General features: G+C 50.5%; 1 protein-coding gene across 2 annotated transcripts in view; it reads left to right on the top strand.

Annotated features, from left to right (window-relative positions):
- Positions 1 to 18,500, top strand: part of ARHGAP22 (Rho GTPase activating protein 22) — a 180,557-nt gene that overhangs the window by 135,885 nt on the left and 26,172 nt on the right. For both annotated transcript variants that reach the window (XM_074999409.1, XM_074999408.1), the window contains exon 4: positions 10,188 to 10,395. In XM_074999409.1, the coding sequence (XP_074855510.1) occupies positions 10,188 to 10,395 (208 nt within the window). The remainder of the gene's footprint in view (positions 1 to 10,187; positions 10,396 to 18,500) is intronic.

The following is an 18,500-nucleotide window of genomic DNA, read 5'->3' as shown; positions in this document are numbered from 1 at the left end:
CCCTCCAGGGAGCTAAATCTAAGTATTCATATTTCCAGTCTATGGAGGGGAAACTGAGGCACAGAGCAGTCACACAGGGGAAGTCATTGGCAGAAATGGGAATGAGGCTCCACCTGTTTTCCCTCTGATACTTTTCCATCCATATATGGAATAAATTTTACGTGCACCAAGGCATGTGTGGAGGTACACCACCAACAGAAACACATGGTGCTAGCTGTGGGGAAAGCTGAGCGCTCTGCCAATCAGCTGGGTGGCGTGTGACTCTTTCCTGGGTGGCTGCCCAAGCACTTCTGTGCTCCTCTCGAAGGCAGGAGTGGGGAGTGGGAGCAGCTGCAGCCTTGGCAGTGCTTCCTGGAGGCTTCATCCTGCTGCTCTGAGTGGCTGGAATTCCAGCCACTCAGAGCAGCAGAGGGAGGGGGCTCAGAGTCAGGTGTGTGCACCCCTGTCATCAAGACCCTGTGCCCCTCAACCACTCCTGTACCCTCCCCATACAGACCCCCATCCCATCCCCTTCCTGCCCAGTCCCCACAACCCAAACCCTCTACCACCCTGCCCAGACCCCACACCCCTCTCCTGCATTCCCCAGCAGCCCAGACTCACCACCACACCCTACTCCTGCCTCCTCCCTCCCTGACTGCTCACCCCGCCGACCCCTCCCTTCCAGACCCTGAAACCCAAACCCTCCTGCACCCTTCCTCCCATCTAGAACCACACCCCCAGTCTGCTCCTGCCCCCCTACCGCCCAGATTCCCCACCTGCATCCCACTCCTGTCCAGATCACCCACCCTCCTTCCTGCCTCCACGGCATAGCCCTGGGCCCTCCTACAGTCCAGGATGGGAAAGCAGGCAGTTCAGAATCAATTCACACATGGGAGGAATTCAGAGCTTCCTTGTAAATGCAGATCTCAGAGGACTCATCAGTATCTCTTGCAATCTCTTTGTAATTTGAAGTGTGCAATGCAAGTCATTCCAGCTTCTCATGCACAAACAGCTCCCTGGCTGGGAAGAGTGGGTTACTGCAAGATAGGTCTCAGTTTTGGCCTGGCCTGAACTCACTCTTCAACTATAAACAAAGCAGTTCTGTAGCACCTTGGAGACTAACAATTTTATGTATTAGGTACTGAGCTTTTGTGGGTCAGATTACTGCAAATTCTGATCCAGTGCTTAATTGTCCTTACTGTTAAAAAACAAACCTCTCCTTTCCAGTCTGAATTTGTTTAGCTTCAGCTTACAAACTCTGGGTCTTGTACAGTTGCTGGCTAGACCGAGGAGCCCTTTACCAAATGTATGTCCACCATGTCAGAGTGCGTGGGGAATCAGGGATATTTCTCAAGGAATATGTATGTGCTCCAATCCCATTGCTGCCTGTTCATTGGAAAGGTATTTTTATGTCACTCTTGACATTTAATTCTCCAAATACCTCTCCCTGATGTTGTTTGGAGGGGCAGTCTTCAGCCCGGCACTTGGGATGTCATGGCTAAGCTGTGCTCAGGGTTGTTTTATCATCTCTGTTTTCTCCCTGCAAACAGTTTTAAATCTCCTTCAGAGTCTGAGTGTGGGAGTTGCTGCAGTGTAATTTACTGCACCATTTAATGAGCCTCCTTCCCATCAGACTTCGGAGAAAGGAAAAAAGTGTTTACATAGGATGAGTTGAGACTCCCCTGTTACTTAGGGAGGATAAGCAGTGATGTTTAATACCCCTTCTGGGCTTGTCTTGCTCTGTGTCCCCTGTTTATCCAATAGCCACTGCTGGAAATCAGTGTGATCTGGTTATTTCAGTCATCTTACAGAGGACCCTGTACTCTCAGGCTTGCATTTTCATTCAGACACCAGTCAATGACTCCCTAGTCTAGAATATTGGGGCAGGCTGGAGTTTCCTTAAGTGGCTCTGTGCCAAACATTTGGGAGTGCGGAGGATAGAAGGGAATTGTGCTGTGCCCAGAGAAGGATAATTGCTTGCGAGATGATTTTCTGCTGAGTGTAGTGGTATGTCTGATTGCCCTTAATTAGATGGTTGCCAGTTTTCTGTTGGCATAAAGAAGTGACCCATCCACCTCAGTTTGACCAGAAAAGAAATGGGCCTGACGTGAGAATCCTGGATCTCAATATGCTCAAAGTTTAAGGGAGTTAAGATCTGGATTCAGACTTTTAAGACTGGGCCTTACCTGGAAAAAAAGCAAAGCACACCCTGTGATTTTGCATCCCTGAATGTAGCCCCGACACAAACGCCCACATGCACGCACACAATCCAGCTGGGTGAAAGCCACAGGTTGCATGCGCACAGGTGATTGGAATGGAACCGTGTACAGCTCCCATGGGCATGCAGTTCTCAGGGGCTTGCAGCCCCCCATGTTCTGCTGTCTGTTTCAGGGCTGAATTTGGCAGACCTCACGTGTCAAGCTAGAAACCTGCCCTAGTTTTGGAGGGGCAGGGGGGGAGTGAACTTTCCAGCAAGCCTGGGCTGAGTCACAAGGCTTGTAAAGACATGAGCAACCTGGTCCCATAGCTCTGGCCCCTATGCATTAACAGCTCATGGGCGTGTCCTGGGAGACCACCCTCAACCACACATTGTGCCAGAGCTGGGGTACTAGGGACCCAAACAGCTCTTCTCCCTGGTAGAACATCTGGGGGGTGGGGAGTGGAGGCTTGCCACATAGCCTTGGAGACCAAGGCTTGAGCAACAGAAGAAGAGCAGTATGGATAGTGCAGCATATACTACCCCCCAGCAACTCCATCCCCATGGGGCAAGAGGTGGTCAGTCTCCATTGTCCAGCTGGAGCACTTACTGCCGGTAGAATAATTTGTAAGCTAGTAGCTGAGCTCTTTGGAAGCCTGTTCCCTGGCTCCTTAGAACATGCAGGGCTCTGGGTGTGGTTAGAGCGGGAGGGGCATAGGTGGTTTGGGCATGGAAGGCTGAAGGGATCACATGCACCTGCAGGGAGCCTGACGAGCTAAGGAGGGGTAATGAGCTGACCATCTGGCAAGCTCTGGGGAGAAAGCAAACTGTATGAACGGCTGAGCCAGGGTCAAGAAAAGGGCTTCCTACAATGACAGCTATAGTAAGATGTGTCTGGAGTGTAAGAAGTAATAGAGAGGACCCTGGTGGACTATGTGTGTGTCTGTTCCATCCTCAAAGGTCCTGCCAGCCAGAGCCAAAGGGAGAACCTTTCCACTCCAGCTCTAAAGTCCTTCCCAGGGGTCTTGTAATGTTGGGTGAGCTTTGTGAATCCACAGCTCCTACTTAGGTGAGATTCTCTGCTTTCTTTATGATTAAAAAGCATGTTTTGCAGTGGCACAGAAGCGCATGGAAGTGTCTCAGAACCCAGGAGGCTTAAAATCAGGGGCTTTTTCTTTTAATCTCACAGCAGTTTGGCTTTTGAGTCTTGATCTCTGAGGGCTTCAGATTGGGAGGGTTTTGTCACATCTCCCCAGGCTGGGGAAAATATTCCCCTGGGTATGGGTCACTGAGTTGCAGTCTGATATTGCTGTGTTTTAAATGGAATGAACTTACTGCACTGCGTCCAAGCTCTGCTGAGCCCACTGGTGAGTGCATTTCTCAGCCAGACCAAGAAGGTGGGGAAGTCTCTCAAATCCTGATTCTAGTCCTGGAGGCTGCTGGCTAACACCTGATGCCTGTGGTCACTGTAGCCTTCACATTTGCAAACTGCTCCCCATAGGGCAGGGACCCTTAAGTCATCTGTCCCATTGACTGTCCTGTTGCTGAGCACTTGTCAGTAATGTTGGGTAGCTTCTGGTGCCATGGCTAAAGCAGAGGCTGTGCAGTCAATAAAGCTGGGCCTGCTGCTCAGTCACTGCTGCTGGGCCAGAGATTTCTGCCTCTGTTAGACCCTGTGAGAAGCTACAAATTAAACTGGAGCTGAGTGGAAGCCCCCCTGACTAGCTCAGGTGGGGAGGGACCTCCCACTGACAGACCCCTCTTGTTCTGGTACTTGAGTATGCAATCAAATGCCAGGCAGGGACAGCAGACTGTCAGTGGGATAGCACAAAGGGGCCAAGAGCGTGGCAGGCAGACAGCTACTCTTGCTGCATTCTCCCTGCTCTCAGGAGCAGATCTGACAGGCAAGCAGAGTCTGAATATATCCCCCAGCCTGTCAGGGATGCCTTTGTTAAAACTTGTGACCCCCACTTAGCTGCTGTTTACACAGGCTGCAGCCTAGACTGGAGAGTGAGCGTGAGCGTGAGCGTGAGCATGACCCTACCTGCCTGCCTGCCTGCCTCTCTTCCCCTGGCTGAGGCTGCTGGCTAGCTCTGCAGCTCATTGGCTATTTCAAATGCTTTCTGCACAAGTCATAATTAATGCTGAGTGGCGGAGCTGAGCCCAGATGTGCGGCTGATTGTCTCCCAGGGCAGAGCGGCTGCTCTCTGCTCTCCAGTGCTGGGTGGATGGAAGACTGCCAGGGCCGGGACTCAGAATGTGTCTGATGCCTGAAGTCAGGACTTTCATTCTCTGCCGCTCCTGCTGCCTGACCCTGCCTGGCTTCTGCCTGCAGCTTGCAGGCTGCAATGCCCCTGGGTGCTGCACAAGAACCCGAGGTATGCCCCGCTTTGCGGCTTTTGCTGTGATGGTTTTCTTTTGCTAGCGGAAAAGCGGAGTTTGGCATTAATCACTGGGTAAGTGCCAACAAAGCCTGAGTATAACTTTGGTCTTTACAGAGGTAAAGCACAGAGGAGGATATGACTTAGGGCCTGAAATGCCACCCAGACCCAACACTAAGGGCTATGGAAATGTTTAGGGGAGCGTTTTTCAGCAGAATTACTGCGTGTGCGTGAGGGGGAACATGCCCTAATGTGTGAAGGATGGGCAGTGGTGAAAGGACTGGGAGTGAGGAAAGCAGAGTTCATTGCACAGCTCTCCCATGGAGTCTCTGTTTGACCTTGGGCAAGTCTCATAATCTCTCTGTTTAGTCCTGATAGTCTGTGGTGTCGCTGTCTGCCTTGGCTAGAGAGAGCACCAGCTCTTAGGGGCAGGAACTCTGTGTGAGCCCATGCACAGTTTGACCTGTAGCTGCTACTGAAATACTCATGACATGCAGAGCAGTGTGCGTGAGCTTGTCAAAGTGCACGAGCGAGGACAACCAATAGGATGGTGAATGTGTGTGTTCGTGTGTCCACGCATGGGGAGGGAGATGTGGGGGGAGGGGATGGCTGCCTGGGTCCATCCGGGATGGGGAAGTGGACAGGGTGTATGGGAGAGAACCGGTGTCCGGATATGGGTTACAAGAGTGAGCAAACTTTTTGTTAGACTCCACTTTTCGTCCCAGCAATTAGCAGGTTTCCCTCACCTAATGTAATCCAAACCAATGGAAATGTTGGTTATGTTCATTTGAGAGGGCGGGGGGGGGAAACCTTTAGGCACTTGTAAGAAAATAAGTCTGTAGAATGTAAAACTGCACTAAGCAGTATATGCATGTGAATACACAGACATAAAACAGTGACAGATTTCAACACTTTTAATGAGATGGATGAGCCTGAAACCCAGCAGCCAATCGCGCTGTGCCCCCCTCCCCCGCCACAAAATTTAAAGCCCTCCGTGCAGAGTCCCGCCCCCAACTTTGTGCACCTCTGGGTTAGTACATATAGGCAACCCTGTGCAACCTCGTGTGTGTGTTTGAGTGAGGCTGACTGCTGTGCATGAACATGTGCATGTAAGAGTGAACGTGTGTGTGTGTGTGTGTAATAGCACACGTATGTTACTTTGATCTTTCCAGTCTGAGCATGTGCTGAATGTTAGGAATGAATGTGTTCTCCCGGAGCAGTGATCTGAGCTGAAGGGATCCACGCTTTGACATCCTTGTTTGTCCCAGTAGCTTAGCTGGGATGGAGAGGGCTCTGCCCCCTGCATGTCTGTATGCGTATGCCCAGAGCTGGTGCCTGAGAGCCTGGCTGAGTCAGTGCATCCTTGCTGGCTGGGTTTTCTGCAGAGATCCATCTCATTGCCTAAAGCACAGAGAGGGGAGAACTTGTTGGAATTTCCCACCCCCTCCAGTTGTTAACCTGTTTGCTGGTCTCCATTGGATCTGCCTTCTTTTACTGCTTTGAAACCAAACAAAACACTGGCCTAGATAAGCCGAGGACAGGAGGTGTTAACTGTTTGGGTGCCAATAGCTTTGGGCCTGATTTCTAGGCTAACCCCTGGCTGGTGGATCCATAGGGTGAGGGGCCTTGGCTGTCATCTGCTGGGCCAGAAAGAGTGAGCAGTGCAGGGCAGTAACATCTTCCAGCTGGATGGTCAAAGGGAGTGAAGCCCAGCGTGAGCGGCAGGCCCCACTGATTAAAAACAGGCCTGAGCCTGAGCCCATGAATCAAGGCTGGTGGAACTGGCTCCTAGTTTGCTTTGTGTGTCAAAGTTAGTAGAAAGCCAGTCCAATGGATGGGGAGGCACTGGGATCACGTGGCTGCCGCCCTGTGACAAGCCCTTGGTGGGCAGAGCTGAATGAGATGGGAGGTTAGGAGATGCAGAAGAGAGCTTTATCCAGAGAATAGTCATCCCCTCTCAGATCAGCCTGGAGGGGAAGAGCTGTGGGACTCAGCTGCTGCGCTCAGGTGCTGTTGGTTAACAAATGTGACAGTCCAAGGACTAGTGCTTTTGCTAATAAAAGCATGTCTGCCATAGCGTCCACTCTCGGAACTCATACCTAGTCCTCACCCAGCACTTCTCACCCGTGGCTCTCAATGCACTTTGCGATCCCCATGGAAACAGCGAGCTGCCCTATTTTAACCCCCCGGGGGCTGGGATCGATTTGACTCACTCGGCGGCCATGCTGCATGCAGAGCAGGCTTAACGCAGGGGGCTCCCGGCGCCGTGGTTAGAGGTGGATTTTGATGTCATGGAAAAGGAGGTGACTGTGCTCTGGTGCCTACTCTGTAACCTCAGCCTCCCTGCGTCATGCTCATGTGCCAGATCCGAAAGCATGAGCCTCTGCCGCCTGGGGCAGGTTCCTGAACTGCTGGGTGGTCTAAACACTGTGGGGGGGAGGGAAGGGGCATAGCTCAGAGACAGTGTGTTGCAGGGAGACCTGGCCTGCTCCAGGCCAGCCATAAAGTAGCTGTAACCCCATCGCCTCTTCCTGAGAGGTGGCCAAATCCTGACCTCCTTCCCAGGAGGGTCCATATTGCCTCCCTTCTCCCTTCCAGACCAGTGCCTGTAGCCAGCAGGAGAAACGGTGGTGTACCTCACTGGCAAGTTACGTGGGGGCAGAGGACTATGTGGGCAGGAAGTGGGTGCTAGAGAGATCTGTGGACGGCAGCGCGTAGGGAGCTGCCATCCTGTGACACTGCCCTGAAGTCTCCCCCAACTTGACTATACTGTGAACAGGAGTCTCCTTTCCCTGATGACCGCGATCATCACACCAGACCTGCTGGTCCCAGGGTAGAGGAAAAACTGTGTCAGTTGAAGGTAATGGGAGATGGAGCTTTTTCTCACCAGGCCCCTGCTGGGAAGCTGGCAAAAAGCCAGAACTGACTAAGGACCTGGGGAAATGGCTGGGATATTTGTTGTATTTTTGAAGCCACTGAGGTGGGATCTGAAGGTTAGCTCAAATCCAGGTGGTGCTAGGACGGGGAGCCTGGGAACAGGTGCAGAGTGGAAACCAGGGCTGCAAAGGGAGCTAGGAAACGGGGAGAGGCAAGAGTCTGACAGGATAAATCTCTCTCCTCCTCCTTCATTGACAGCCACTGAACAGCCTTGTTATTGGAGAGCTCTGCCTGTGTGTAGAAAAAAACGACCTTCCTGAGAGGCCGAACACACTTCTGCTTGCCCGGAACCATAGCACAAGAACAAGTGGCTGCTTGATTAGTTTAAAAAGCAACTGCTTAATAATTGTTTTTACAGAACTTATTGTTATCCTGGGGCAGGGAGTTCCACAGGTTATTACTGAGGCATATGACTTAACTAAGCTTCACAAGTGGATTGGTTACTGCTATCAATAAGAATTTAAATCTGCAGGTACACTGGTTAGGACTGGCCACTGCTTCAGGGCATAACCAGATCCCCAGGTGGAGTCAGGAGGGGAGCTCCCTCCTGTCCCTCCACCCCACGAAACAGTAAGGCACAATTAGGTATATTATAGGAAGAGATTATACCTTACTCTGAAGCATCAGTTACTGATGACCACAGAAACAGGATTGTGGATTAGAGGGTCCAGTCCTGCACACAAGGCAGGTGTATCTCCCTGGAAGTTAGTGTGAAGTATCTCAGCAGGGTGTGTACTGGATTGTGCCAAATGTGGACCATGCAGTCAAACCAGTATGGCATCTCCATCGGATGACAGCAAACGGTGCTTGGGGAAACTTCCTTGGAGGAGCCCCACACCTGCTGTAAAAGCAGCAGTAAAACAAGCATGCAACGTGAGGTGGTGTGGGTATTGTTGGGTCGTAAACGGGGCATCACAATCCTACTGTGCACAGAACAGACCAGATGTTGCTCTGGCTCTTATGGTGGTTTTGTATGTTGCTGTATCTTCAGGGTTATAAGATTAATTAGGGAAAGCCTCTTATTGACATGGGTGGCTACGGAAGAGGCTGCATACATGCTATGGTTTGCTTGCGTCTGAAATTGAATTGATTTTGTTTTTAGCTGCACAAGTCTCTGTCAGATAATCCCTTTCTCTGCAATCAGTGTTCTGATCAGGGCGGATGATTTGGATGCCACCTCCTCTTACTCCATGGCTACCACCCTGACAAGCAGGGTTCAGAATGCTTATGTTAGGTGCTACCACACAGCTGGGGCTTTCGCAGTGGTGATTGAACCTGGGACATTGGACTCTCACAGCATGACGCTGCAGTACCTAAGCCAAGACTCATACGCTCTAATTTCAGGTCACAGCCAGCTCATCCGGCTCTGGCTGCGTCCAGCGAACACTAGAGGAAGACACAGTGCCACATGGAGCAGGGGCCGTATATGGTGCAAGTGTGGCTTATGTTTACACATGACCACACAGGAGCATCCAGGGTGCAGGAAATAAAGGCAGGCGTGATTGAATAGTGTGCGTAGCTGTCCCTTCTAGGACAGTGGCTTAATTGGGCTTGTTTCAGTTAGTTCTCCATGTGCATGCAGTGCAGTTGGTCCTGGAGAGACAGCACTTCCCTGTGGCATTGGGTGCATTCCTAACTGCTCCCTGCGCTGGACGGCCCTCCCTGTCCCCACTTCCACATTCTGAGATTGGAGGGTTTGATCTGCAGAGATGTTACACGAGGGATTTTCCTGGGAGAGAACACGACCATGTATACACCCTGTGCATTAATTACTGTATAGGCCAGGGGGGGCCTGTCACTGGCTGGATGCTTGCACATATGAAGTAATCACAGTTAAGGCTGCAGAGGAGACTAACTGAGAAGGTTGAAAATGAGATGTAGAAGGAAAGGCCCCTGGTCAGGATGGATCTGTCACAGCAGTGAATGTGTTCTCACTAATTCCCAGGTCTCTGACTGGTTCCAGCCTGGCCTTCTTACCATTCCCTTGGCAGTGTCAGAGGGTCACATAAAGCTTTATTTCTTGTCCTAGCTGTGAAACAGCCAATGTCCTTCTCCATAGGGCCACACCTACCTTGTGTGTATTCTGATCAGCCAAGCCAGCGCATCCACTGACAAGCACGGCTCCGTTGTCCTTTGGACCACATGTGCTGTGTCAGTGCAATTACGGTGCTTGCCTTAACTTGAAGGTGGAGATGAGTTGCAAGGCATCACAACCAATGATGAATTCTTTTATACCTTTCTTGGGAGGAAAAAATGCCCTTTGTTGGGCACCTGCCCAGGAACGCAGTGGGAGCTCTGGTTCAGTGGCTCTCGACCTAGTTGCCATTATGGGCTGCATATGTGTCCCACAATGTGTTATGTAGGCTACATGCAATATTACCCCAATAGGCCTAAGACTGTCACATGGGCTGCAGCTCTGTGCTGATTGGCTGCAAAAGGCCCATGGGCTGCAGGTTGAGAACCAGGGTGGCTGTACCTCAGGGCAGAATTTGACCGTTAGTATTTTTCATTCTCCGTAGGAAAAAAAGATGGAGTTTGTGATTTGTCCAAGCTGATTTTTGCTGATGCTGGTATTAAATACATTCATGTTCCAGGCTTGCTCCCTTGGGTGTGAAATACGACTCCCACCCTGTCCCCTTTGCTGGCTTGTGGCAAATGAAAAACTAACACCAGGGTGTATCTCTCGTTGGCAGGGATCTTCGGCCAACGGCTGGAAGACACGGTGCAATATGAGCGGAAGTATGGCCTGCGGCTGGCCCCGCTGCTGGTGGAGCAGTGTGTGGATTTTATCCGCGAACGAGGCCTGACCGAGGAAGGGCTCTTCCGTATGCCTGGTCAGGCCAACCTGGTCAAGGACCTGCAGGACTCGTTTGACTGTGGAGAGAAGCCCCTCTTTGACAGGTGAGTTGGTAGCTTAGGCACTCAAGGTCAGTCCTAGCGCGTTGATGACCTTACCCAGATGTGGCTGGTTCGGAAGATGTTCATTCCTGACTGTGTGGGTTTTTTTAACAGTTTCTCTGGGCTCAGTCCTACACGATCCCCTGGGCTCTGACCCTAGGTGCTTAAGCATGACCTGCAAACTGAGCATGTGCTTAGTCGATGAAGCTTCTCACAGAGTCCTCAGCTGCTTACGGGGTCAAGCCACAGAACACGTGTGGTGTGAATGATGCTCTCTCTGGGCTGGTGTCCGGACACTTGCTTCCACAGAGTCCTCTCGCCATGTGTTGGATCTCTCGAGAGCCCTGGTCCGTTTTTTTTTCTTCCTCTTTGGTCGGATGCACCAAACGGGTGTCCCGAGGATGACACCTGAAGTCTGGAGAGCTAGTTAACCATTTTCCACTAAAATGGCTTCTTAATTAGAAAGTGGCAATTTTTTTTTCCGCCCTAAAATTCCTGCAACTGGAAGAGTTTGGGGTTGAAAAGTAAAAAACGGCTGCTTTTGGCTGGGAGAAAATTGAAACATTTCTGTTTTCAAACCCAGGGCTGCCCCAACATTCAGAGTTTTGACAAAATGTTGATTTCTGTGATTTCTGGTTTTAGTGAGAAGGAGAGAACTCGCTCCCAGCCTAGACACGAGGTGTGCATGGCGGTGGGGGTTGGACAAGCAGGTCCCCCAGGCCTGCCAGGTGACTTTCATATTGTCAGCAGGTGTGAGGCCAGATCCAGCCTGACCCCTTATATGTCAAGAGCTGCTGCTGAGTGCCAGAGCAGATCCAACCCCTGCTGCCAGGCCGCCATTGGCTCCATGCTTCCATATCCCTCTAACGGGGGCGGCCCCCAAAGTGCCAGGCCCAGGGTGCGTGTCCCACACCACCTTGTGGATGGGATGAAAGTGGGAGGCAGAAAGTGGGAGGACCGAGGTGCAGCAGGCCCGAGGCCTCCACTGTGGCTGGGGAATGATTGAGACCTACCCAGATATCCTGGCAAGCGACCAGTGCCCCATGCTGCAGAGGAAAGTGAATGCCCCCTAAGCTCGCTGCCAATGTGACCTGGGGGCAAATTCCCTGCACCCCCACCTACGGAGGTCGGTGAGACCCTGCTCCCGTGAGCAGGAATCAGTAGCCCTGCACCGGAGCTCTGTGTCCCCTCTCTGAGCCCATTCTGCCCCAGTGTCCCATCACCAGTCCAGGCTGTCTGTGATGCTTCAGAGGAAAGGGATTAACTCACCCCCCCTGGAATACAGGGTGAGGCTGTGCCTCTCCCGAAGAGACATGCAGCGTGTCAAACCACACAGGGCTTTTAGAAAGGCCCCCACTCCCTCCCCCAGAAGCCCTGAGCAAATCTTGTCTGCACGGCTGAGCCCCGGAGCGATTTGGGTCCAGCCCCAGACACTGGTGGAGTTTGGAGCCTCATATCGTGACCAGAGTGCCTGTTGCTAGTAATTTGGCTGGGCAAAATCAGTTTCATTGGTGACCTGAGTGGTGCTTGTGGCCAGAACTGAAAATTCCACCATCTCCTTGCCCCTGCAGGCTGGGCCGTGGCTTAGGCCTGTGTGTGCCCCCCTCTCCCCTGCCTCGCTGCTGCAGGAAGGGCTTGTGTGGGATGCTCCTTTCCGGTCTGGGAGGAATGTCTTTATGAGTTTACTGCAGACATTCTTCTAATTCTTCTCTTCCCATCTCCGCTTCCAGGCCACCCATCCGTTCTCCTTGAGTCTTAACCACAGGCAAAGGCAATTCTGCTGCAGCAAACCAAAGCTGCTTTCCTTCTGAATGAGAGTGCCCACGCTGGGCTTTAATGCGTCTTCACTTCACACTCTTAGCTGATTCAGCTTGTCCTCTGGTGCACACTCCCAAAGGTAGCTGCAGCTCCAGAATGGGTGCAGCCCTGGCCCTCTTAAAGCAAGCTTCCCCATGGCCATAGCACACGCCTGAGTTCAGTGCGACTGACAGGTGCCTGTCGAGGGCAGAAGTTGGCCCCTTGTGTCGGGAGAAGCAGCTCTGTTTGTGCTTGCAGAAAAGGCTTGCAGTCCGAGGGGTGAGGGGAGGGGAAGGGGTGAGGGGGCTGGTAATGCGGCTTGTGAGCTCAGCTGGGCTCAAGAGAGTTCTGCCCTTTGGGGCCTTGTGAGAATTTGCTGCTGGGATAACTGACCCTAAAGCCTGATTGGAAACTGAGCCCAAACTAAAAACCCCAATTTCCACCTGCCCTGGCTCTGAACACCCCTGTGCTGGCCCAGCTGCGTGGTGTAGATGCTGTTATACTGTATTGCAATCAAACCTTCCTGGGCACGTGCCTGAGAAGCAGAGGCCCAGTTATGTGGGAGATTTTGTCACTATCTGTGCCAGGGGTTGGCAAAATCACATCCAGGGCTGGATCCAGCCAGCCAAGCATTTCTTTCTGCCCCCTCAGCCAGTTAGCAGAGCCTGCACACTTACAGCCACCAGCATGTGTTCAGCTGCCTGTCCCCACACTTGTTCCGTCTGCAGCTGAGCTGCTCCTGGGATTTTCCTGCTAGCAGTGCAGAGCGGGAGGAGTAGAGAGGAGAGGGTAGTTCTGAAGTCAGCATGTTCCCCCGCCCCTGTACCCTGTCTCTGCAGAGCAGGGATCGGAGAGAGGGGGAGACACAGCGGCGCTGCTCCAGCCTGAAGCCTGGAGGGTAGGTGACTGGGGAGGGGGGAGACAACAGAGCAGGACAGATTCCTCTGAAAGAGGCAAGAGGATGGCTTCTCTCAGAAACTTACCCAGCAGCAGCCAGCGCATACTCTGTGTCACTGACACACACGCCCAGTTTGTGTTGTGTACACACACTCACTGTCATATACCCACCGCAGCACACAGCCAATCTGTCACAAAATCTCTCTCACACATGAAGTTTTTTCTTTCACACTCCCACTCTGTGTTTCTCTGTAGCCCCCAAGCCCCCTCTTTCAGCCCAAGGCTCTGCCCCTTCCGGGGGGCCCAGAGCTGGCCTGCAATGAGTACAGCGGAGTCGCAACATTCGCAAGGGTTCTCTGTTCAGAACCCTTGTAAATGTTGATTTTAGCAAATATAGGGGGCTCGGAGCCCCGGGAAAGCGGTGGATGCTGGTGCTCCCTCCCCACCCCCAACCCAGAGTCCCAGGGAAGTGGTGTTCGCAAATGATTGAATTTGCGAATGTCACACTTGCAACTGTCACGACCTTGCTGTGCCAAAATTCATGGAGTGGCCCCTCTTCAAAAATTATTGACCACCTCAACCTAGCTCAAGCTTGCTCCGGTTTGAACTGCGATAAACTCCTGTTTTGATGCATTTATTTAGTTTGTCCTAACCAAGTTACACCTGAAAAAGCCACAATTAAACCAAAATCGGGTTTGCACAAGTTTAACTAAACTGGTCTAAAACAAAACAAGTGGTCCTGTAACATCTTAAAGACTAACGGTATTACTTAGGAGGTGATGACCAGGAGAAGTGGGTCTGTCCCACGAAAATTCCTCACCTAATAAATAATATTGTTAGTCTGTAAGGTGCTACTGGACTGCTTTTGGAAACACCTCGTCAGGTTAGCATTGGTTTTTCAGAGACTTAGGCCAGGGAACATGCCCAGCGCAGTAAAGGCTGAGGTAGGGAGAGCATGGAGCAAGCCCTGTGGGTCTGAGGCCAGCGGACTGTATGGACGAGGGGCACGCGCAGCATGGTTAAGGCAGGTGGGAGCCTATGGGAACAGAAGCGCACGGTGGACAGCCGAAGCTGAAGAGAGAGACTGGGGAGGAGGATGACAGCTCTTTCTACATCTGGCTGTACTACACAGGCAAAAGGGTGTCAAGCAGCAAGGATGTCAGTTGGTATGACGCATGCTGAGGGCTCGTGCTGCCCGCGCTAAAGAGCCCTGGAATTGCACACTATTGGAGATGGCAATTTCCTGAAGTGTTGCAGTCTAATGTCCCTCTAAGCTGCTTGGCTGCGCAGCAGGTTGTCAGGGGCCATGCAGGTGGGGAAAGGTGCCCCTTGCCCAGACCAGTCACACCAGAGCAGCTTCACAGGTGGGGAGAGGTATGCCACCACCCAAACCATCTCCCCTCCTTCAGGCCCTCCTCCCAGCTTGGGAGAGGATGCCCAGGAGCTGCTCAGTCTTCCTGCTACGACTTAGTGGCAGGGAGTCTGTGGGAGGCTGCTCAGCGTGACCTGCTGTATCCTGTCTCGGCCCATACCCAGCCAGGAGGAGCAGGCGGGGCAGGGGGGTGCTGCTCTGCTGGCACTATTGACCTGGAGAAGAAAAGTCCCTGCCCCGCAGCAGGCTAGCAGAAGTCCCCACTAGTGTTCCATCTACTTTTTCCATCCACGTGTGGAATAAATTTTATGTGCACAGAGGCATGTGCAGATGTGCACCACCAATGGAAACACAGGCTGGTGACTGTGGGCTCTCTGCTAATCAGCTGGGCGGCACCAGAATCTTTCCTGGGCAGCTACCCAAGTGCTCAGCTTGCAGGGAACTCTCGTCCCTGCCAAGAGAATTCTCCTCTCCACCCTGTCTCCGGGAATTGTGGAGTCCCCAGAGCTGCCCCACAGTGCGCAGCTCAGCCTGGGAGCAAGGGGAGGGACATCTCACTCCACTGCAGAGCTCTGTGGTTTTTTATCGCTGTCTAATTGTTTTAGCGATTTTACAGACAGGCCCAATTTTAGCTCTTTTTTTACACACTGACTGTTAATTTACAGATGTTTGTCAACCCTGTCCCCATCCCTTCGTCATGGCATTGTGGTCCTTCCCAAATCCCTCACCCCAGAGCCTGCCCACCTGGTCTTCAACCACTGCCATCTTCCCACTGTAGCCAACCCCCTGTTCCATTCCTGAGCACCGTTTCACACTCCTAACCCCTCAGCTCCACCCCTGCCTTGTGCCACCTCTAGTCTGGTGCACATAAAATTCATTCTGCCCATGGATGAAGAAAATTAAGAGGGGCCCCTGGTTGCAGCTCACCTAGGGGAACTCTGTATTAGACCTCATCGTAATGGATAAAAAGGAACTGATCACAGAGCTAGCAATTAATGGTAGCTCAGGTACAAGTCTGCATGACTCAATCATATTTATAAAGAGCAAACAGATTAAAGTCCAGTCCTGTGATTCTACACCTGTTGCTTTCGCAAAGCAGGAAACAATCGTGTGTCAGATCTCCTGGCGAGAGGAATTTAATGAAAAAATGGGGATGATGGTTGGGAATTAAGAACGTTTTACTTAGATGCCTCAAAAGCCAAAAATGAAGAAGGCCATTTTGGTTAAAAATGCCTGGGTTGAAAGGGGAAGTGAGGGTAGCTATTTTCACACATGTGCACACAAAAAATGCCTGGGCTGAAAGGGGAAGTGAGGGTGGTTATTTTCACACACAAGGCAGAAAGGAAGCAGTCAAATAGCACTTTAAAGACTAACAAAATAATTTATTAGGTGAGCTTTCGTGGGACAGACCCACTTCTTCAGATCATAGCCAGACGAGAACAGTGGGTCTGTCCCACGAAAGCTCACCTAATAATTTATTTTGTTAGTCTTTAAAGTGCTATTTGACTGCTTTCTTGTTTTGATAGTATATAGACTAACACGGCTCCTTCTCTGTTACTATGGAAGAAAGGATAAGTTGGTAAGTGTAACAGGGTGCACAGCCAGCTTCCCCCCACCCTTCCTGGGTGCAGATTGCCATCCAAAATCAGACTCAGAGCTGTGCAAAACCTGTGTGTCTTGTCCCATCACCAGTGCCCAACTATATCCAGTGACTACAGGTTTTTCTCTTGTTCAAGGCAGTGAGTTTTCAGCCAGGAGGAGACAGCTCCCCCTGCTTCCTTCTCAGCCTTCATAGTCTTTGGCTCATATGGCTGGAAGGTGTTGGCAATCCCCAGGCCAGCCTCTGGCCTCTTCATTAGCCCCAATTTGTTCTCCTTGATTGGCATGGGCCAGGGGTTAATTAGGTGCTTTTACACCGGCACCCTGCTACATAAGGTATATACATCAGCAGTTAAGCATTATAGAACACTGAGAAGGGAAGCAAAGGGATGACCAACAGAGGGGTGGGGACAATAAGGCATTTTCAGAGTCTATTAGGAACCAAAAAAAAAACAAAAAACCCCACTCCTCCTTTGTGGAAATTATAGTTATCAGTGACAATTAGTGTGGGGGAATTCTGCAGTTGGCATCGTAGTAAAATTGCTGAATTCCCCCAGTAGTGAATAGTTCAGAAAAGGCAGAAGTGTTGAATAAATATTTGTTCTTTATAGGGGTAAAAACCAGGTGGTGAGGCCTTGTCACGTGATAAAACATTTGCCATCTCACAAAGTTGTTACGCAGTATCTATGCAAGTTAGACATTTTTAAAATTGGTAGGTCCAGACATCTTTCCTCCAAGAGTTTTAAAATAATTGGTTGAAGAGCTTGCTTGGCTGTTGATGGTATTTCAGTAAATCCTGGAACAAAGAGGAAGTTCCAGGAGACTAAAAGCCCATGTTGTGATAATATTTAAAGAGTGCAAGTACCATGACTCTCTAGTAATTATACCTGTGTCTATTTGACATTGATCTCAGTGAATAAAGAATTAAAAGGTGGTAATATTAATGGCAATTAACATGGACTTATGGAAAATAGCCCTGGCAAACAAATTCTGGATATTTTTTTTAAATTACAAGTTTGGTTGATAACGATGGTGATATGCTTAGACTTCTGTAAGGCATTTGACCTGGTACTGCCTGGCATTTTGATTAAAAATTTGATTGGCCAGATTTTAATTCATTCTAATGTGTGCCATGTTCATTGTATATCATTTTTAATCAGTCTCAAATGGGACATTATCCTTGTGTAGGTGTGCTAGCTGTGAGGCCCTGCAGGGATTGGGCTTTGGTCCTATGCTAGTGAACATTTTTTTTTTTAACACTAACCAAGAAAGTGGCAGAGACCAGGAATCCTCAGAGAACAGAGACCGTCAGCAATGAGCAGACTGGAGAAGACTGGGACTACACCCAGAGAGGGGCTAGAAGGGGCCCATGTAGGCAGGAAGGTCCTAGGCAGGGGCTTGTGTGTGTGTGTGTGTGTGTGTGTGTTGGGGGGGCTGTTGTAGGGTTTTGGTTTGGAGTTTACAGTCATACCTCGAGGTACACCCATTTGGGTTACGAGAATTCGACTTTACGAGGAGTTTCATTTAATACCCCCACTTCAGCTTATGAGGCATTTCTTCGCATTTACCAGGACCAGTTTGGATTTCATGTGCCTCGTTAGCAGGTTAGTGCCACGAGACAAGAGCCACCATGCGGTCATCTTCACAGTTGTATAGTTGGCATGTGTTGCGTTAAGCTCTCCTCTCAGAGTACTCGTGGTTTGCCAGTTTATAGCAGTAATAATCTCGTGCATCATGCCCCCTAAAATGAAGAAGGTATTAAAAAAACTAAGTAAGGTGCTAGAAAAGCCAAAAAAAAACCCAAAAGGCCGTACGTTTAAGTGTAAAATTGCATGTGATAAAGCATACCGGCGAAGGACAGCGTAACAAGGATGTGATGCAGGCATTCCATTTATTGTCATCCACCGTGAGCGCTATCTACATGCAAAAGGAAAACATACCGAAGACTGCTGAGACTGCTGTTGGTGCAAGTTTAACAATGTTGTCTTTGAGTAGCCACCCCATTATGGAGAAACTTGAGAAACTTTTGTTGAAATGGATAGAGGATTTGAAGAAACACCACGTAACTTCTCATAAGAAAAAAGGCGCTATCATTGATAGCTGTTGGGGAAAAAACTTCTTCCTGAGGCTGTGCGTGACTTTCAAGGTTTTGAAGCTGTGAAGAAGATGATCTGTGATGACATTGTACGGCTGGCAGCAAAAGCAGGTTTCAACAAGGTCGACATTGAAGGTGTGCAAGAGGTGTTGGAACCTCACTCTGAAGACCTGATGGATTACAAGTTAATTCAACGAGAAGAAGTGTGTTTGAAGGAGAAGGCTGAACGTTTGAAAGAAGGGAAATTCGACAAAGCGGAAGAACCAGTAAAAGAATTTGGCACAAAACAGTTACGCAATTTGTTCTCCGTTATCGATGGTGCTTGTGCTTTGGTGGATGAAAATTACA

The sequence above is a fragment of the Carettochelys insculpta genome, chromosome 7, assembly GCF_033958435.1.
Source record: "Carettochelys insculpta isolate YL-2023 chromosome 7, ASM3395843v1, whole genome shotgun sequence".
Classification (NCBI taxonomy): Eukaryota; Metazoa; Chordata; order Testudines; family Carettochelyidae; genus Carettochelys; species Carettochelys insculpta.
The sequence above is the reverse complement of the archived record's forward strand: the minus strand, read 5'-3'. Positions and strand labels throughout refer to the sequence as shown.